The sequence below is a fragment of the Aotus nancymaae genome, unplaced genomic scaffold (genome assembly GCF_030222135.1).
Source record: "Aotus nancymaae isolate 86718 unplaced genomic scaffold, 86718_ANA_hifiasm-v0.15.2.pri h1tg000062l, whole genome shotgun sequence".
Lineage (NCBI taxonomy): Eukaryota > Metazoa > Chordata > Mammalia > Primates > Aotidae > Aotus > Aotus nancymaae.
This window is the reverse complement of record NW_026988476.1, coordinates 9,321,687-9,343,497: the sequence shown is the minus strand read 5'-3', so window position 1 is coordinate 9,343,497 and position 21,811 is coordinate 9,321,687. Positions and strand designations below refer to the sequence as shown.

Sequence of the window (21,811 nt, the reverse complement as noted above, 5' to 3'; positions counted from 1 at the left end):
CATGGGACCCCTACAGTGGGTAGCATTAGGTGAAAGGCTGGTTAGTTTTCTGTTTGACCTAAGGGGACCTAATTATAGTGGTACCAGAAGGACTTCATCTGAGGTTATTTTACCAATTAGCTGGTCTTACGGTATGGTATCATCACCTGAGAACAAGTCTATGGGGCCAGACCAGATAGATAGAAAAGAAACTAATTTGATTTACTTTATAGAATGTTTTCCACCTGGAGCAGTGGAATCTATCCCTTCATTCTTCCTGTTGATTTGATAGATACTTTTAAGTTTGTGTGTTTAGAGTGCTATGTGCAAGGAACTTTAGGAGGATACAGGTGACTGACATGGGGATCCCTCTTAAAAGGAGCTTTTACTGTAAAGGGTGAGATGTGAAATACACAGAAACAACACAGAACAGAAAGTGAGAAATGCTATAGAGATATACAGAATTTAAAGGAAACTTAAAGGAATCCTTCCATATGGATGATTTTATATATCTTTTAAAGGAGGAGGTGGCCTTTTCAGCTTAACTTGGAAGGACGCTTAATATTGAGATGTGGAAATTCATATTTTTGCCCATGAGAATTTTGTCTAAAGCATGAGCTTTCTTTTTCAGAGCTGCTCTGTTTTTTTTTTTGTTGTTGTTGTTGTTTTTTCAAGATCCTTTATTGTTTGTTGATCTATAACCCAGAAACGCCGTGCTTATAGAGGAGAGACTCCCCTAAAACTTCTGGTGAGATTTTGGAGAACCAGGAAAAGGCAAGGTCTGCTTGTCTTAAAGCATGCAAAATTCTTTCTGTTTTGTCATTTTTATAGCAGAAACTAATAGGAAAGTGATTGAGGACATTAACCTAAGTGTTTGACTAAATTCTCCACACTTTCCTTTCTTTCTCTTCTCTCCCTGCCTCAAGCCTTCTTGTTGGGCTTTTAGATCTGAAGAGAGATCTGGACATTTCCATCTTTCCCCCTTTCCTGGAAATAGGAAGCAGAGGACCCAGAAATACCTTTGGGTTTTCAAAGTCTGATAATCTTCTAAAAGATGGCATAGACCAAATTTAAGGGAAGTCTTCATTCTCAAAATATCACCTAACATTTACCAATTAGACATTTCTGTGAGTAAACATGAATGACTGAAGTGGCAAGGGGTGCAAGAGCCTCTCAATGAATTATGGATCCTGCAAACAGAATAGGAATGAGAATTTCAGTGAGTGACATGTTGGGAGAAAACTGTTGAGTGAGTCCCAGGCAGGAGCAACATACAGGCACTGGGAACCTGAGGGTTGGAAGAATTTAAGAGGAGTGACTAAAGATAAGTGGGAATACTTTGGGGCTGATCCTAGTCAGTTTTATAAAAAACCCAATGTAGCTATCCATTATTCAGGCCTAACTCTCCTTCTTTTTGATTTCTTTCATGTGAGGAGTAGGTGGAGGGAAGAAATTGAGAGGAGAAAAAATCAGTGAAACAAAATCTGGAGACTGTTTCTTAGGTATAGGGAAAACATTAACTATTAAGAAATTATATGGGTATACATATATGTAGTTTTCTTTTAAACCACTCTAGACCCTTCCCAGTACAATTTTTAAAAGTCATTGTATTAGTTTGTTCTCATGCTGCTAATATACATACCCAGGACTGGGTAATTTATAAAGGAAAGAGGTTTATTTATTTATTTGTTTGTTTTTGAAACAGCGTCTCACTCTGTTACCCAGGCTAGAGTGACATGATCTCAGCTCACTGCAGCCTCTGCCTCCCTGGTTCAAGCAATGCTTATGCCTCAACCTCCAGAGTAGCTGGGATTACAGGCATGTGCCATTACACCTGGCTAATTGTTTTTTGTATTTTTAGTAGAGACGGGGTTTCACCATGTTGATTAGGCTGGTCTTGAACTCCCAACCTCCAGTGATCTGCCTGTCTCAGCCTCCCAAAGTGCTGAGATTACAAGAGTGAGCCACCATGCCTGGCCAACAGGTTTAAGTGACTCATAGTTCCACATGGCTGAGGAGGCCTCACAAATATGGCAGAAAGCGAAAAGGAAGCAAGACACATCTTACATGGCAGCAGGCAAGAGAACGTGTGGAGGGGAACTCCCATTTATAAAACCATCAGATCTCATGAGACTTACTACCATGAGAACAGTATTGGGGAAACTGCCTTCATGATTTAGTTATCTCCACCTGGCTCCACCCTTGACAAGTAAACTTGAATTGACAATTCAAGGTGAGATTTGGGTGGGGACACAGCCAAAATCATATCAGCCATGCAGAAAGTAGAAAATCTGTAATTTATTTTTTATTCTCTTAGAATCTTTTGGTGTTGGTAATGAATAGTAATAAGAAAGCCCAAAGATATGATCAAAGGGGTGAGGATTAAAAATAAAGAATGGTCATAGTTTACCACCTGGCATCAGCCTCTGAATAACTTAGATTTGAGCAAAGTGTTTTTGTCTTGTTTTTTTTTTCCCTTCTAAATACAGACAAGGTCTTGCTATGCTGCCTAGATTGTTGTCTAACTCCTGGGCCTCAAGCCATCCTCCTTCCTCAGCCTCCCAGAGTGTTGGGATTATAGGTGTGAGCCACCATGCCCAACCATCCTTTTTTTACTTTAACTTAATTTTTTAAATTTCTTTAATTTTTTTTTCTTGTAGAATTTTGTTTTTAAGCAGCTGATAAATATTGTGAATAGGATTCCTTTCTGAGGAAGGAATTAGAACATTCTTATTATAACATGCTTTGTTATGTTGTTAATAGTTTGTAATCAAATGCTTTTGCTAATAGTAAACACCTGTTGTGCTATTAAAATCAGTAACAGCTATCTCACATGTTTATCTTACAGTTTATGTTTCATTTAAGAAGGTCTCCTTTCCTGCAAGTTTTTAACAATAGCCCTGATGAGAGTTCATATTATCGTCATCATTTTATGCGTCAAGATCTGACCCAGTCTCTAATTATGATTCAGCCTATCCTGTATGCATATTCTTTTAGTGGACCACCAGAGGTAAGAGGGGTAGAAAAAAAGTAAATTGGTCTTTTAGTGTAATGTGTGGCATTAAAAAAGTGAAAATAACTTAAAAAGTATAGTTACTAAATATAAGAATTTAAAAGAATGGACATCTCAACCTATTTATGTATTCATTTAATATATTTATGAGTGTTTACTATATGCTAGATACCATGTAAGCTATATTAGAATATTATTGAGAATGTTTTTTAAATGAAATGGAAGAGACTTTTAGATTATTTTGTCCAGCCATTTGGTTGATCAAATCCTTCAAAGCATATGATTATTCTTTATGTCTTTAACAATGTCCAGAAGTGATTATGATTCTGTATACTGTAGCTTATTCCAGAGTTTAGTGTCTGACAGTTATGATATTCTGTCTAAACAAAGTCTCTTGTTTTAATCTCATTTTCCTTTGTTTTTTTTTTGAGAGCATAAAAAATAGTTGATTATAAAGACATATGTTTAGAAGAGTGATAAAGTTATCCATTTAACCTTCTTAGCAGACTGTCCCACTTACTCTAACCTGTTACCAAATGAACCATTTTTTCATTCTGTAGTTAAAATGGTCTGTTTTACTACTTAAAAGGATGTAGTTACTGTATTTGAAAATACTTGAGGAAGGTCAATATAAAGAGAATATTTACAATATCTCTTGATTAATGATCACTCATGATGCTGTTCTTCATGGTTTTGTAAAAATGTGTAAAATGTTTTATTTCGTTACAATAATTTTTTTGTAATTGGTCAAATAGTTTCTACTTTTCTAGGAAAATATATGTTTTTAATATGTTGGCTTGGCTATATGTATTTTGGTCTTGTATTCTTTAAATCAGGAATATAGTAGAAATAACTTTTTTTCTTCTGAATAATATATGTGCATTGTAGACATCTGAAAAATGTAAAATACTGTTTATAAGAAAATTGGAATCCCATTATCCCTAGTGCCTCCTCCTGTTAAATTTCAACCTTTTGATTTAATTCATGAATCCCATCAGCTTCATTTTCTTAGAGTTTTGCTTTTGGAGTTACCTTTTTTCTTTCTTACATCATCACTTTCTGTCCGCCTGGATCATTCTTTTTAACATAGAAACCATGACAACACTCATATTTAAAAAAACGGACAAAACCCTGCCCCTACCATAACTCACTTTTTTTTCTAACTGCCACCCCATTTCTCTGCTCCTGGTCACAGTTAAACTCAAAAAAGTTACTTGTTTTTTATACTTCCTCACCTTACATTTTCTTCTCAACCTATATAAGTAAGACTTTTGTCCCTAACATTATATTGAAATGGCTCTTATAAAGACCACCAATGTCCTACATCTCACCAGAGCTCTCAGCAGTATTAACCTAGTCCTTACTAGGTAAATACTGGGCTTGAAAACCTTTTGCTCTGGGCTTCTGTGACACCTACTATACCTTCCTGGTTTTCGTCTTAGTCACTATTTCTTCTCAGTCTTTTGCTAGCTTCTCCCTTTCAGACCTCTAGGTGTTGACATGCTTAAGGGATCAATCTTCTGGCTTTCCCTATCTTCAGTCTCTCTCTGTGATGTAGTCTAATTCCATTGCTTTAATGACCATCTTTGTGCATGTGACACCTAAATTTATGTCATCCCTTCAGACCACTCCCTTTCATTTCATATGTAGAACTATTTTCCCATGTGCTCTGAATTGGTTCTATCCCAGGCCTTTCCCCATTTAGGCTTATGAGTTATCCTTGAATTCTTCTTGACTTTACTCTATTTTTAAATTGTTTGTTACCTCAGTTTAAAGAGATTCCTTAGAAAATTAAAATACACTGTAAGAATCCATAATAGCATTAAGTAATAAAATATAAATTTGAAATTTAGGCCATGCATGGTGGCCTAAATTTCTAATTTAGTGCTAAGCCTGTAATCCCAGCCTTTGGGAGGCTGAGACAGGAGGATCCCTGCAGTCCAGGAATTTGAGACCAGCCTAGGAAGCATAGTGAGACCCCATCTCTACAAAAAAATTAAAAAATTAGCTCGATGTGGTGTTGTACACCTGTAGTCCCAGCTGCTAGTCTGAGGTGGGAAGATTGCTGGAGCCTGGGAGGATGAGGCTGCAGTGAGCTGAGATCATGCCACTGCACTCCAGCCTAGGTGACAGAGCAAGACCTTGTTCCCTCTAATCCCCCCAAAAAAAGAAAAGAAAAAAGAAACTCGGAAAATAACCTGGAAACATCGATTTTATATTGTTAAGTAGTTTATTTTTCCTTTTTCCTCATTTCTCATTGTTTTCTTTATGTTAGCCGGTTCTTCTTGATAGCAGTAGCATTCTTGCAGATCGTATTCTTCTCATGGACACATTCTTCCAGATTTTGATTTATCATGGTGAGGTAAGATTTCAATAGCATTTAAAACTATGCATGTAAAGTCTTTTTACTTAGAAAAGGTTTTTTTTCTTCTTATTGTATGGCTAGTGTTTCATCTATGATAAACTTTGATTTCCATTTTCATAAAATATATATAAAATATGATTGTGCTTACTATAAGATTTAAGGTTTCAATTGCAGTTGATCCACATGTGATTATTTGTTCATTTGTTCCCACACGATTGGACAAATGGTTTTTGTACAAAGCATAGTGTTGTAAAAGTAAGCACACTGACTTTACATAGACATATGGCACTTTTAGGTTTTACGTGAAAATATTAAGAAGGGAAAAGTCAGCCTTTGTCAGTGGGCAGGCTTTCCTTTTATGTTATGTAATCATTATAAGAAGCTATTTTTAAGTATTCTACATGATCCTGAAAACTCATTTGAAGCATACATGAATTAAAATTTGTAATGTCACTTAATTGGAATGGTAAATGATTGCAGACAACCGAAGATTTTAGGAGCTATCAAGCTTTAACCCAGGTATTTAGCAGACCTTAATTGATTCCTGCATTTATTCACTCAGCCAATAGTTATGTGCTTCCTTTGGGTGCTTTGGAAGATACAGATGTTCTTTTTTCATAAATCTGCTCTCAAGCTTATTGTCTAGTATTTTAGTAACTTCTGCAGATTTATTTTTTTCAGTTGCTTTAATTGTAAATGATTTTAGATTTGCACTGTGGCTGGCTGTGGTGGCTCATGCCTCTAACTTCAGCATTTTGGGATGCCAAGGCAGGAGGATTGCTTGAGCCCAGGAGTTCAGGACCAACCTGGGCATCATAGTAAGACCCTGTCTCTACAAAAAAAAAAATTTTTAAAGATTTATACTGTAATAGTAAAGGCATTACTCAAAATATTCTTTGAAGTAGTACTACCCAGGACTTTAAAAAGATTTAATTATTATTATTTTGTAAATTATTTTTAATTGATACTAGTTTCTTATGCCCTTTACTTGTTAAGAATAATGCCTATTTTAACTTCATTGCTTCTGTTAAAAAAAAAAAACAACCTGTAATACTGGCAAAGCTTATTGGTTTTTGCTCTTTGTTTGTTTTTATAGTGATTTTTACTTTTTCAAGTAGCTTTTTAAAGGAGAAATCAGAAATGCACGTGGTTGTTTTACAGCTTTATACAGAGGTATGAAGCTATAAAAGAATATGTGTTGACTGATTTCAGCTAACTTAGAAAATAAAGCAGACATAGGTTTTTAGATAATTTAATTACATGTTTTTTTTTAGAGCTTCTTACCTTAATAAATGGATTGATTCAGTTGCTCTTCTTTTCTTTTTTTTTTTGAGACGGAGTTTCGCTCTTGTTACCCAGGCTGGAGTGCAATGGCGTGATCTTGGCTCACTGCAACCTCCGCCTCCTGGGTTCAAGCAATTCTCCTGCCTCAGCCTCCCAAGTAGCTGGGACTACAGGCGTGCCCCACCATGCCCAGCTAATTTTTGTATTTTGTAGTAGAGACGGGGTTTCACCTCATTGACCAGGATGGTCTCGATCTCTTGACCTCGTGATCCACCTGCCTCAGCCTCCCAAAGTGCTGGTATTATAGGCGTGAGCCACCGCGCCCGGCCCTCAGTTGCTCTTCTAAAGGTATATTATCTTTATAATGTTATTATTTTTATTAAGGTTTTTATGTTTCTGAGTCTTGCCAGAAGGTAACTCCATTGGTAAAGACTTCATAAGAGTAGGTCATTAATTTTGAAATCTTTTGGAACTCTTCTGTAACAAAACTCCCTCTCACATATCATAAGCTTAGGTAGATAGCTTTTAACTAACGTTCATTTGATAAGCATAGTAATTTAAAAATTTTCTGACTTATATAAGTATTCTTTCATTTTACTTTTAAAGGAGTCTAATTTTACATTTTTTTACTTAAGAATATTTACTTAAATTAGTGTTTGTAACTTTAAAAAAATTGAGGTAAATGGAATAATGGCATATAATTTTCTTAGTTTCTAGAGATTACTTTCTTTGGAAAAATCTTCTCAAGATTTTTGGATGGGCAAGAAATTTAAAGTAATTTCTTTAATTGTTTTAAAATTAGACCATAGCACAGTGGCGGAAGTCAGGATACCAGGACATGCCTGAATATGAAAATTTCCGCCACCTTCTGCAAGCCCCAGTGGATGATGCGCAGGAAATTCTTCACTCCAGATTTCCAATGCCGAGATACATTGACACTGAACATGGAGGCAGCCAGGTAAGTAGTGTTAATTTTTTTGTGTGTTTGTTTGTTGTTAGGTTTGCAGTGAGGTATAACCTATTAGCCTTCTGAGTTCAATAGATTGCTTCTCAAAGCAGATAGAAAGATAAGGAGATGGGAGGGGAAGGTACCAGTACATACTTTTTGCATTAGCTTTTGAGAGCAAAGCAGTAAGATTATTGACTAGTTACCTAAACCTGGCAGTTTCCATCATCTACGTCTCTAGCCTAGCTTCCTGAACAGGGCCAGGATGGCATTGTGGTGGTATGTTAGTTTTGGTTGAACAAGAAGATATGAGCAGCTTGGAAAGTAATTTAATGTACTTTTCTTAAAGCTGTTTATTTACTGATAAAGTCTATGAATATGACATTTATGGTAACTTACATTTTTTCATTGTCTTCATTCTATCATTCCAGTTTTCTAGAAAATAAATTTTCATGTAATAGGAAAACACTGTGGTATTATGAAAAGATTTTGTGGTTTTTAGGATTGTGAGGATAATTAGATACATAATAATGTATACACAGTTGCTTTGAGCCCTTTAGAAGGCTAAGTTAGGTTCCTTAACATACACTCATAAAATACTTCTTCTCTTTTGTAATTCTTATGAGTTATAATAAATTAATTATGTCATTATTAGTTTGTTTTACTTTCTCTTTGAAGGCAGGGATTATGCTTTGTATTCCCTGGTGCCTAGTACAGTACTATAAAACTAGGTAGCAAATAACAGTAGCTGTTACTCAGAAATGATTATTATTAGAGTTTTACTGTATTTATATGAGTTGTCACGTATTGAGAATTTGCAGAGTACTTCTGCATGCCTTATCTCGTTTGATCCTCAGAAGAATTCTAGTGTTATTTTCATTTAACAGATAACGAAACTGAGACCTAGGTTACTTATGGCCAAGGAAACACAGTAAATGCAGGAATGGGATTTCAATCCTCGTACTCCAGGGCCAGTGCTCTTCACTGTTACGTTAAACTGATTCCTAGAGAGTAGAAAAAGATTTTGTATGATACTGAATTTCAAAAGATGTTACTATCTGTGTTCTTCCATTATGAATTAAAAATCTTACTGGTTCTTTCATTGATGTCTCACTATGTGTATTACCATTTTTCTCTTTTATTCTGGTTATTATTTTCATGATGATAAGCCATAATGGGTAGAAGGATGAAATGTTGGATCGCTTGTCTCATAGAATCACCTGTGGGTTAAAAGAAAGCTTAAGTGTCATAATTTTAAGCAAAAGAACATGTAGATTTTCATGGCTTTTATTTTTATCATTTGGGATTTTGAACTTCTGACCAAGTATTTAGTAATTTCACAATAACCTTGTCATAATTGTTGCACACATAATTTTTATATGCTGAGTTTTGGACTCAACAATGTATTTGTTATTTTGGATGTATGATTTGGAGAGAAGAGGTGCATTTATTATTTATTTATAATACATAGTGACCTATATACATTTCAAAGTTCTGTTAATCTTTTAAAAATTAATTTGATAAAATTAATTTTACCAAGATGTACTAAATAAAATTGATTTAACATGATATAATTATTCAGCTTATATTGACTAAAACCGTTTTTGATGGACAGTGTTATTTCTTCTTTGTTTTTAAGGCCCGTTTCCTCCTTTCAAAAGTCAACCCTTCACAGACTCATAATAATATGTATGCCTGGGGGCAGGTAGGTATAAAAAGCAGATCTTGAAAATTATTTGTGTATTTATTGTTTTTTTTTTTTAGTGAAAGCAGCATTTTTTCCTGTTTAGTAATGATTTCTGTTGGAAAAGTAATGTAAAAATAAGAGTAGAAAACAGAATTAATATTTGGTGACACCATAGAAAATAAAAAAGTGATCCTATCAAATAGACTCCAAGTTTAGCACTATACCCTTGAGACAAAAAGCAATAAAGTATATAAGATAAGAAGTGATGACTCAAGCTCTAGCTAGGTTGTGAACCACAAAAGGCCACAATAAGCCAAGAGAGGCCAGGGACTGTAGTTGAGCAGGATGGGCAGGAACCCTGCAATTCATTATTGGTATAGTTTAATTTGGTAAAAGTCCTGCTGGGTGTGGCGACTGATGCCTGTAATCCCAGCTACTCGAGAGGCTGAGGCAGGAGGATCACTTGAGGCCAGGAGTTTGAGACCAGCCTGGGTAACATAGCAAGACTCCATCTCTTAAAAAAAAAAAAAGTCTTAACTTCTTGGTGTAACATATCAACATTTATTGAGTGTCAGTATGTTTGGGACTTTGTATTGGCACTTTAGGATGTAGTTATTACCCATGCCTTTGAAGAGCTTGTAGTCTAATATTGGAGTCTAATATTTTTAGTCTAATATTGTAGTCTAATATTCTACTTAGATATGTATCTTAGATACATACATACCTAAGTGGAATAAAAGGCAGAATGGGATATTTGTCTTTAGAAAGCTATAAAGTATTGCAAAGGTTGGAAGAGGAAGATGGAAAGAGGTCACATGGTGGTTGGTAGCAGGAAGAGAGTGTGTAATCAGAAAAGAGCTCAGAAAAAAGGAGCATTTCATTAAAGAATGATTACTTTAGTTATTGGAAATTGCATGAGGAAGGGAAATCTAGGTAGAGGATAGTATGGGTCAAGGTAAAAGACTACATGTAGAGCTGACTAGAAGAACATAAAACAGAAATGTGTTGTGCAGCTAAATTGTGGAGGATCTTGAATGTCAAGTTGAGGAGTGAGAAGTTGAGTATTTATTTGGTAACTAATGGCAAGTCATTGAAGGTGGACAGAGGGGCACATTTGAGTCTTAGTATAGTTGAATCTTAAGATTAAATGGAAGTAGTTTGTAGGTTGAAAGTATATTTATGAAAATAATCCAAGTGAGAGGGAATGAAGGCAAGATGGTGAAAGGAATCGATTTGGAAGATATTTCAAAAGTAGACTCAATAGGACTTGATTAGAAGTTGCAGAAAAGTAATTATTCCAGGTCATGGCAGCTATGCAGAAAATCTGAATTCTGATTGGATCCTGGATTAGAGGGAGAGAATAGCTATAAAGAACACAATAGGGAAATTTGTGAGATTTGAATGTAGATCATATATCAGATATCTAGGGGTAACATAGGACTGGAGCTGAGAAAGACAGGCACATTTAGAAAGGGGATAGAATAATTTAAATTAAATTAAGAAATTTGAGAGTGATAATGTCATTGTGGTTATGTAGGAGATTCTTCTTGATCTTAGGAGATACATCATGAAGTATTTAGGGATAAAATGCCATGATGGCTTCAACTTGCAGGAATTATTCAAAAAGAAGAAAAAAAGAAAAGGAAAAATAATGTAGAAACTTAAAGCATACGTGGCAAAATGTTAACAATCTGAATTTAGATATGGTATTTGGGTGTTTATTATACCTCTTTCTCAACTTTAATGTAGTCTTAAATTTTTAAAAAATAGGTGAGGGGAAACAGGGTATTTTGGGGTTTTGAGTCTGAATGACTAGGAGAACATGTGTCAATAAATGGGATAGTGGAGATAAATTGTTTGGTTTAGATACTGAGTTTGAGGGACTCTCTAGAAGGCCTTATTGAGCCACAGTAAGATGACCATATTGCTTATGGCCATGCTGTGTAGGCTGTTGGCAATTTGGGTTTGATGGTCAGGGCAAGGATGTGAAAGTTGATTTTAGAAAGGTGATTCTTAAGTCATCACAGTAATTGCTTCTCTGAAGAGATAATAAAGAGGTAAAGGAGAGATGAGACAAAAACTTCAGGGAGTATGAGTGTTAGGAGTGTTTAGTGAATTATCAGGCAGAATGAAAAGAATACTGTGTCATAGAAGGTGACTTTATGGAAGGAAGAAGAAGTGGGTAACAAACTGACATGCTGCAGGCAGTTGAAGGGGGATACAGAGTGAGAAAAAGTGCTTGGATTTGATGACTAGGAGTTTATTTGTGGTCTTCTGTAAGCGGCTTTAATATGGTGGTTGAGTAAGAAGATAAATTTATAAGGACTTAGTGGGTGGCAAAGAAGTGGAGGTCGAAAGTATAAAGGATTCTTTTGCACATTTAACCCGAGGGCAAATAGTAGCATAGACAGATGATTGTTATTAGAGTAAGGGCACAGAACTCATTTGGAGACCAAGCATAAAGAGCCAATATAGGAAAAGCAAAAGAACAGATGTTTAAGATTGTCAGGAGACAGTATGATCATAAGCACTATATGGGGGTTAAACATTGATAAGGAGGCAGGACTTTTATTTCTGCAAAAGCAAAAGATGAGAAGAAGGGTGAAGACAAAGGTTTTTAGGTGGCGTGAAAACTCACATTGGATAATTGCCTGTTTCTTTTCAATAATACAAGATTGTTTAGGAGTGAAAAAGTCTGGAGTTATGGACCAAAAAACTAGAAAAGATTAAAAACAGTTTTAAAGAATACAAAAATCAACTGAAGATTAATAAAAGGCTTTTGCAGCAGTGGTGAGGGCCCGTTTTATTTACTAAAAATTTCTAGAGTATGCTTTCATAATGTTCTTTAACCATGCTTTGTACTTCGGGTACCAGATCAAAGCTGTAAGACTTTGGGGGTAACGTAGGACTGTAGCTGAGAAAGGCAGGCACATTAGAAAGGGGGTAGAATAATTTAAAGCAATGTTAATTGACTAATTACGGGGTCCAGGTTAGGGAGAAGATAAATGGAGCAGTAACTGAGATGAAGGCCCCTTCTCTTTGAATATAAAGGTGTCTCAAAATTTTGTCCTGTTTTTTGTACCTTCGTTGTTTCTCTGGTGATTGCATCCACCTGTTATGGCTTCAGCTTTCATCTGAAGGCTAACTTGCAAATCTCCATCTTTTGTTTGGCTTCACATTGAGCTATAGACTTGCATTCTTTAACTGCCAGCTACGCATCATTTGAATTTCCTGTAGAAGTTTCACAGGCAGAATGGGCCAACTTGGCCTCTATTTTTGCACTATCTTGTTTTTCCTGATTTCCTATTTTTAGAGCACTTCACTGTTGTCTCAGTTCCCAAGATTTAGAACTTTAGTCATTTACAGTTTCTACTTTCTGTGCCTAATTACTCACAAGCTTTTTCCTCGTTTTCCCTATCCTTCCCTCCTTTCCATGTCTCTAGCTAAGGTCAGGCCCTTGTTACTTTTTCACATGGATTGTTAGTAGTAGTATCTGCTAACTGGTCAGGTGCTTCAGCTTTTTTCTCTATTTTGGCACTGGCCAGAATAGTCTCTCTAATGTAGTAATCCTGAATATCAACCTCTGAAACCTTACATAATCCCTTATTGAATTACAGATAAACCCTTTATACTGGTATTGAGGGTCCTTTCTAGTATGATCCAAATATCTTTTTCTACCTTTACTACTACTACTAAGTTATTTTAGCCAAACTAGATTCTCACTCCACTTTGAATATATTAAGCATGTTCCTTCCATCTCTGTTACTTTGTCTTATCACTACTTGTACAAATCCTAACTATCCTTCAAGGCTCACTTCAGAGTTCACTGATTCTATGAAACCCTTTTCTCTTAGCCTGTTTCCTGTTGTTTATAAGAATACTTGAAACTGGGTAACTTACAAAGAAGGTAAACTTATTTCTTATAGTTACGGAGGCTGAGAAATTCAAGGTCAAGGGGTTACATCCAGTAAGTTCCACCATCTCTGCAGAGTCATGAGGTGATGCAGAGCATCACACGATGAAGGGGCTGAGCATCCTCATCTTATAAAGCCTCTTGTCCCACTCCTGTTATAACCCATTAATCCGTGTGTGTGTGTGTGTGTGTGTGTGTGTGTGTGTGTGTGTATATATTTTTTGAGATAGAGTCTCACTCTTTCACCCAGGCTGAAGTGCAGTGGCACGATCTTGGCTCATTGCAACCTCCACCTCCTGGGTTCAGGTTATTCTCCTGCCTCAGCCTCCCGAGTAGCTGGAATTACAGGTGTGTACCACCACACCTGGCTAATATTTTATATTTTTGGTAGAGATGGGGTTCACCATGTTGGCCAGGCTGGTCACAAACTCCTGACCTCAAGTGTTCTGCCTGCCTCGGCCTCCCAAAGTACTGGGATTACAGGCATAAGCCACCGTGCCTGGGCAAATCTATGAATAGCTTTTAATTCTTTCATGAGGGCAGAACCCTCATGACTCAGTCACCTCTTAAAGGCCCCAACCTTTATACTGCCACATTGGGGATTTTCAAAATGAGCTTTGGAAGAGACGGATATTCAAACCATAGTACCGTCCTACAGTTGCATGATTGAATTTGTGTAATATCCCTGCCCTGTCATCCCTTTTCCCCCATCTATTTCCTATGACATTACTCCTGTTAGATTGTTAGTTAATTGAGGCAATAGCTGTCATTTTCATTTTTGATTTTCCATAGCATCTTAAAAATAGCATGTATTGAATATAAGAGATCTGGACAGGAGAGAGCAGAGATTAGAATATTGGAGATCTGTGGAGGTGGTTAGGAGTTAAGGAGTTTTTGTGATATAGATAAATAAATTGAATCCAAAGTCCAAAAGTCCTGGAAGATGGAGATGTTATAACAAGTAAAGGAGATGAAATCTTGGAAGGGTGGAAGGCTGGTAGTGGAAAAATGCAGACTCTGCAAGTTACCTGACTTCTTGTTGTTTTCACTTCCTTGTCTATAGCGTTTAATAAAATGTGCTTGAAATGGACAGCAATACTCAGTAAATATTAGCTATTAGTTTTCACTGTTATCAATGGGAAAAAAAGTCACTTCTTATGTTTAACATGGGAAAGGAAACTTACTTTAAACTCTGAAGTTTAATTGTTACTGCCTGGAAGTGGAGGCATTACAGGCATAAACAAGAGTGCTCAGGTCTTTCTTAAGATTCTTATGAGTAATGATGTTAATATTTTAATAATCATATCTAATAGACTGAATCTGTACTATGTTTATTCACTATGCTTTTAGTGCACTCTCATTTAATTAACTTTTAAGGTGGATACTAGTAACCCTATATTTCAAGAGAGGAAATTGAGGCTCATATAGATTAAGTATTTTATGCAAGGTCATGTAGCTAAACTGTGGCAGGGTCTAGATTTTAACCAAGGCCTATATGACTCCATACTCTGAATTTTTAATCATTAAGTTAATATGATGATTACGTTTAAGGGAAATAACTTAGTCGCCAAGCATTTTACTAAAAATTAATGGACTCTAACAGCTTACAGGATTTTTTGGGAGTCTGAAATCAAGGACCCTATGATAAGTATTATCCATGAACAGCCGGAAGAGGGCACCACTGCAACACTTCTGTGAGGGTGCTGGAGGCCTCCGTTGCTGTAGTGCTTCGTATACTAAATAATGTAAAGCTTGTACCTTTCTGCCTAACCCTGGATATATTTTAAATAGAAAAAGGGTCCATTTAAAAAATTGAGATCAACCTACTGCTATTTTTTTATGAAATTGAATTGAGCATTGGTATTTATAGTTTTAGGAGCTCTGGTATATAAATTAGGAAATCCATACATTTTGCCTTGACTAGGAGAAGTGGCTCTGAGATTGGGTGACTTGAGATGGAAAGCATTATAAGATGAAAATAAAATTAGGTATACTTACAGGAAGAAAAAAGTAGGGGCCATCAGGTTGTTATTGGTTTAGGTTACAGTTTTGAGACTTGTGCTTCTTTGTGTTAGCTATGCATATAGAATAAAGAAAAGTATTTCATTGTTATATTAGATTTTTCAAAAGGAGGAATAATAAAAATACCTAAAACTTGTATGTCTACTGTATGTACTAGGTATTGTTCTGTTTGCTTTATAGAATTTAACTCATTTAATCATTACAACAACTGTGTAAGATAGGTCTAGTTATTACCCTTGTTTTACACATGGGGCAACTGAGACATAGTTTAAGTAACTTCTTTAGTCATATGGGTAGGAAGTGGCAGAGCCAGAATTTGAACCTAGAAATGCTGGCTCCAGACTCTATACCCTTAATCCCAGTAAGGGATTGCCTCCCTTCATTATCAAGTTTTTCAAGTTCTTTTGAATTAATATATGATAAAATTGATTTCCCTTTATTCAGGAGAGGTTATGGCATGTTTGGCTTTGCCAGAGTAGACTCACAGGAGCTATAAGTTTTCATCTCACATTTGCCATTCATTTGCTGAAAATTACTTAATTTCCCTGTTTTAGGCTTTGAATATTTAGAATTAAGTATCAGAGGAAAAATTTAAAATTCAGATAAAAAAATCTTCTAGAAATACTTGCTTTTGCTGAAGTAAAATTTCAAATTTCAAAAAAATTTCAAAATCCATTGTTAATAGATTGGATTACCAAGGTCATTCTGTCAACACAGTTTTTATTAAAATGGATAATAGGAATTTTCTCTAATTCTTGTTAATTACTTGGGCTCTACAGAAATCAATTAAAATGACCTGAAAACTTGATAAGCATAGTTTATTTTAAAAATGATATTATGAGTTTGCTTCCTTCCAGCTGACGTTTCTGTTAAAATGCCAGGCAGAAAGGGTCTGGAGGTCAGGCTTTCTTTTAAAATCTCAAGCCTCTAATTACATTGTTGTTCTTTCTGATAACTAGCCCCCATCCTGAGTCATCTCATCTCATAGCATAAACTCAGATGTGATCCTATCAACCTATTAATAAAGACATTTCTGTTAATCAGGGAATTCTAAGGATGTAGAGTCTCCCTTTCAGGAACTAGGGGTGAAGGTCAGTTAGATTCTTTTTATTTAATAGGATCATAGGCATTGTTCTATTTCAAATAATTTCCTTGTCTTTTAAACATTTGCGTATAAATTCTAAGGTATCACCCTGTGTTTTAATCATAACAAATATCTTTTTTCCTCTAGGAGTCTGGAGCACCTATTCTCACAGATGATGTTAGTTTACAAGTGTTTATGGATCACTTGAAGAAACTTGCTGTGTCCAGTGCTGCTTGAAGTGCTAAACATGTTAAAGATATTTAAGAAGATGAAATAATATTCACATTTTCTTTTTTTCTTTTTCCATTTATCTGTGTAAACCAACAGATATTGTTCTATATTTTTTTGTATTAGTATGATTTGAGACAACATATGGAAAATGTTCACATTTGTAGATTAAGCTGGAATTATAATGAGAGCAATGAGAACAAATTTATTTTGCTTACCACAGTGTTATAACTGGTTCTAGAAATTTGAAGTCTTTATAACATGTTTAAAAATAAAGATAGAGTCTGCCTTGTACTACAGATGTAACTCATTTGTATGTTGCAGACAGACCCAAAGTGGCACTGAATGTCCTTGCTGACTTTTTAAAAACTTGTTTCTTATTTTAGCCAGAAAGTGAAAAAACAATAGTAATGATAAATGTGAACATTTTTGCTTATTCATTGAATATTTTTTTGTAATTTTCAGCATTTATGTATACACTTTTTCTGTACTTATTAGGTTAAGGCAGATTTATTTTTATGATTTGTTTAGGAATTATTTGACTTTATAATGGTAATTTTTATGATAACTTAACGTTTTTGATTATTTGGAAAAGGAGTTTAGAGATGAAAAGGTTTTTTTGGGTAATAATCCCGCAACTGAAAATAAATGTGAAATTTCCACAAAATACCCGACTTATGTGACTAAACACAATAGTTTTTTAAAAAAGAGATAGAAAATAAATTGTTTTGTTAGAGTGCATTTTAGTAAGCCTTTCCAGTAAAATGACTGTTGTAACTACTACACCAAATTTGGTTTTCACAGCATGGTTTTGTTGTTTCCCCTTGTTTTTCTGAGGTAAATTTTACATTATATCCTTCAGTATTTTAACATTATTTTGGCAGTTTACACATAACCTTTTGTTTTTTCTTCATTTTTGTGAAATTTATTAAGTTGTGGTTCTTATTGAAACAGTATTATGTAATGTTTGTTTAATTATATCATGTGATGCTCAGTTCTATTTTGATTTATTAATTAGCATCATTCACTTTTACCTTTAAAGTTTACTTGTAGCAAATATGTTTACATTGATAAAGCCAGATATGTTTTGACAATGAAATTTACATATCAAGTACTGCAAATAAAAGGTGGTGCTATGATATATACTTAGGAGGACAGTTTTGATGATTGTACTTGCATGAACACAATCATATGATGGTAAAACAGAAACTTAAGAAAAAATTGTTTATATGTTATATTCAGTTAGCTTAAATAAATTGCTTTGTTATACTTTATTTGAATTGAACTGTGCTAGGCCTAAATGCCAATAAAATATACTTTCCACTGTTTTTCTGGCTATTTTGAAATCTAGTAAACCTGAGAAGCCTAATGTAAAATTAGACTATTTAAAATCTATTTAAAAGCTACTCATTTAAAAAATAACAGCTTTAAGATATAATTCACACACCATACACTTCACCCTTTTAAAGCACACAATTCAGTAGTTTTGAGTATTTTCATGAAGTTATGTAACCACATCACCACAATCAATTTTAAAGTATTATTATCACTCCCAAATAGTTACTCATTTCTGTTGTAAGGCTAGTGTGTTTTGGAGTTCACATAGGGTTTTTTTTTTTTTTTTTGAGACGGAGTCTTGCTCTGTTGCCCAGGCTGGAGTGCAGAGGCGTGATCTCGGCTCACTGCAACCTCCACATTCTGGGTTCAAGCAGTTCTCCTGCCTCAGCCTCCCAAGTAGCTGGGATTACAGATGCCTGCCACCATACCTGACTAATGTTTGTATTTTTAATAGAGATGGGGTTTCACCACATTGGCCAGGCTGGTCTTGAACTCCTGACCTCAAGCAATCCACCTGCCTTGGCCTTCCAAAGTGCTTGGGATTACAGGTGTGAGCCACTGCGCCCGGCCAAATTCATGTGTTTTGAATTGAGGAAAGACACTGTAATGATGACAATGTTTAATTTGCGTGACTTCTTAAATTACGTCCTTTAAGAATGCTGTTGTGCCATTGTTTCTTGTCTTGGTGCTTAGCCCTAACTGTCCTCTACTTCTAAATCGATTACAGCTGAATTTAAGGGATGGGGATAAACAAATATCATACCCTTTTAGCTGACCATTTAAAAGCAATCACCTGGGATCATTTTTGTGAATAATTTTTCTATTTCTAAATTATCTACTTACACAGACTGTTGAAAAAAATGTCTAAACCAACCTGGCCATACCGGGCACAGTGGCTCATGCCTGTAATCCCAAGCACTTTGGGAGGCCGAGGCAGGTGGACTAATTTAGCCCTGTCCTAGTTGTTTTGGGCTGCTAGAACAAAATACCCTAGACTGGGTAATTTATAAACAATGGAAATTTATTTCTCACAGTTCTGGAGACTGGGAAATCCACAATCAAGGTGTACCAGTAGAGTTGGTGTCTGGTGATGTCTCTCTGCTTTGTAGAAGGCACCTTCTATGCGTCCTCACATGGTGAAAGGGAGGGAGGTGAACAAGTTTCCCCAGGCACCTTTGTAAAAACACTAATTCCATTCATGAGAGTGTACCCCTTATGCTCTATCACTTCCCAAAGGCCCCACTGATCCAGGAAGGGGGGCAGAGAAGTGCTGGGAAGGGAAGGGCGTGGTCCTTGGCTAGGGCTTCACCCCCAGGCCTGTACTCACCGACCTAGGTGAAGACAGGCATTTCTGTTTCCCTGCTCAAACGTTGCATTTCCCAAGACCACCCTGGCCCACCACGCCCCCATCCTGTGAGTTTCCTGAGGCTTTCCAGTTATGCTTCCTGTTAAACCTGTGAAACTGTGAGTCAATTAAAGCTTTTTTCTCCATAAATTACCCAGTCTCAGGTAGTTCTTTATAGTAGTGTGAAAATGGCTAATAGAGTACTAATACTATAGGATAAAGAATACTTGCTAAATTATTAGCAGCACTGAGAAGCTTTGGTATATTACCCAGAACTATTTTGGAATTCATTTTTGAACCTACTACCTCTATTGGCTTAATCTCTAAAAATGACCTTACACTTCATCTATGTACACATATATTTTGGTGTAACAAGATAAATTTATTCTTTCACTGGTAGATTCCAAAACGGAGCTGACATTTCTCTAGTTCCCCACTTGATAGACTTCCCTCTCATATCCTGAGACTCAGAGACTGCATCTAATGAGTGTACTTACTTGTCTAGCTCAGGCCAGAAACCAAAGAATCATTTTCAACTCTTACTCTCCTCAACATCTTTGGTAACCACATTCTACAAATTCAACTTCTCTGATATCTCCGTAATCGATTTCTGGTTCTCTATCCCACTGCTGTTCTGCCTTGATTATATCTCTCACCTGGTTTGGTGAAATAGCCTCCTAACCAGCCTAATTTCTCCAATCTCCTTTTCTCTATCCTTTTCAATTCACTTTCCACACTGCAACAAGAGTGCTATTTCTGAGTACAGGTCTGATTCAGTCATTTCCTTTAGCCCTCCTGATAAAGTCCAAACACTTTGGCCTGGTAACATGATATACTATATATCATATTGCACCCCAGTTATCTCCTAGAAAATATGTCATAAAGGACACAGTTGAAAAGGTGTATTGGAGAGGGGTTCTAGTTGTACCCAAGCATTAAATTTAAATGTGGTATTTGGTATCTATATAGTGACAAAAGCAAATGCATTCTTTACTGGTTATTACAAATTAAATTCCATGGTTTATTGCACTTGAATTTATTTTAAATGAACATGGCATTTTTTTTTCAGTTCAAACTGCTGACAAATTAGGATTATTTCCTTTCATTTTCATTTATTAAATTAAAAAAAATAGAGGTGAGGTCTCACTATGTTGGCCAGGTTGGTGTTTTTTGTTTTTTGTTTTTTGAGACAGAGTTTTGCACTTGTTGCCCAGGCTGGAGTGCAATGGCATGATCTTGGCGCTCACCGCAACCTCTGCCTCCTGGGTTCAAGGGATTCTCCTGCCTCAGCTTCCCGAGTAGCTAGGACTACAGGCATGTGCCACCACATCTGGCTAATTTTTTGTATTTTTAGTAGAGACGTGGTTTCTCCATGTTGGTCAGGCTGGTCTTGAACTCCCGACCTCAGGTGATCCAGCTACTTCAGCTTCCCAATATGCTGGGATTACAGACATGAGCCACTGTGCCTGGCATGGCAAGGTTGGTTTTGAACTCTTGGCCTCAAGCAATCCTCCTACCTTGGCCTCCCAAAGTTCTAGGATTACAGATGTGAGTCATCTTGCCCAACCGGATTATTTCCTTTCTTTTTTTTTTAAATATATATATTTTATTGCATTTTAGGTTCTGGGGTACATGTAAAGAACATGCAAGATTGTTGCATAGGTACATACATGACAATGTGGTTTGCTGCCTCCATCCCCATCACCTATATCTGGCATTTCTCCCCATGTTATCCCTCCACAACCCCCTACCCATTCTGTCCTTCCCCTAGTCACCCCCCGACAGACTCAGTGCATGATGCTCCCCTCCCTGTGTCCATGTGTTTTCATTGTTCAACACCTACCTATGAGTGAGAACATGCGGTGTTTGATTTTCTGTTCTTGTGTCAGTTTGCTGAGAATGATGGTTTCCAGGTTCATCCATGTCTCTACAAAGGACACGAACTCATCATTTTTGATGGCTGCATAATATTCCATGGTGTATATGTGCCACATTTTCCCTGTCCAGTCTATCATCGATGGGCATTTGGGTTGGTTCCAGGTCTTTGCTATTGTAAACAGTGCCGCAGTGAACATACATGTGTTTGTGTCCTTATAATAAAATGATTTATAATCCTTTGGATATATACCCAGTAATGGGATTGCTGGGTTAAATGGAATTTCTATTTCTAGGTCTTTGAGGAATTGCCACACTGTCTTCCACAATGGTTGAACTAATTTACACTCCCACCAACAGTATAAAAGTGTTCCTATTTCTCCACATCCTCTCCAGCATCTGTTTTCTCCAGATTTTTTAATGATCGCCATTCTAACTGGCGTGAGATGATATCTCAATGTGGTTTTGATTTGCATCTCTAATGGCCAGTGATGATGAGCAATTTTTCATGTTTGTTGGCCTCATATATGTCTTCCTTTGAAAAATGTCTGTTCATATCCTTTGCCCACTTTTGAATGGGTTTGTTTGTTTTTTTCCTGTTAATCTGTTTTAGTTCTTTGTAGATTTTAGATATTAGCCCTTTATCAGATGGGTAGATTGCAAAAATCTTTTCTCATTCTGTTGGTTGCCAGTTCACTCTAATGATTGTTTCTTTAGCTGTGCAGAAGCTGT

General features: G+C 36.1%; 1 protein-coding gene across 2 annotated transcripts in view; it reads left to right on the top strand.

The window, feature by feature from the left end:
• The window catches only part of SEC23A (SEC23 homolog A, COPII coat complex component), a 68,221-nt gene extending 50,372 nt beyond the window's left edge, over positions 1 to 17,849 (top strand). For both annotated transcript variants that reach the window (XM_012469269.2, XM_012469280.2), the window contains exons 16-20: positions 2,828 to 2,989; positions 5,268 to 5,354; positions 7,444 to 7,599; positions 9,227 to 9,292; positions 16,441 to 17,849. In XM_012469269.2, coding sequence (XP_012324692.1) covers positions 2,828 to 2,989; positions 5,268 to 5,354; positions 7,444 to 7,599; positions 9,227 to 9,292; positions 16,441 to 16,530 — 561 coding nt within the window. In that variant the 3' untranslated portion in view covers positions 16,531 to 17,849. The remainder of the gene's footprint in view (positions 1 to 2,827; positions 2,990 to 5,267; positions 5,355 to 7,443; positions 7,600 to 9,226; positions 9,293 to 16,440) is intronic.
• The last annotated feature ends 3,962 nt before the right edge of the window (positions 17,850 to 21,811 follow it).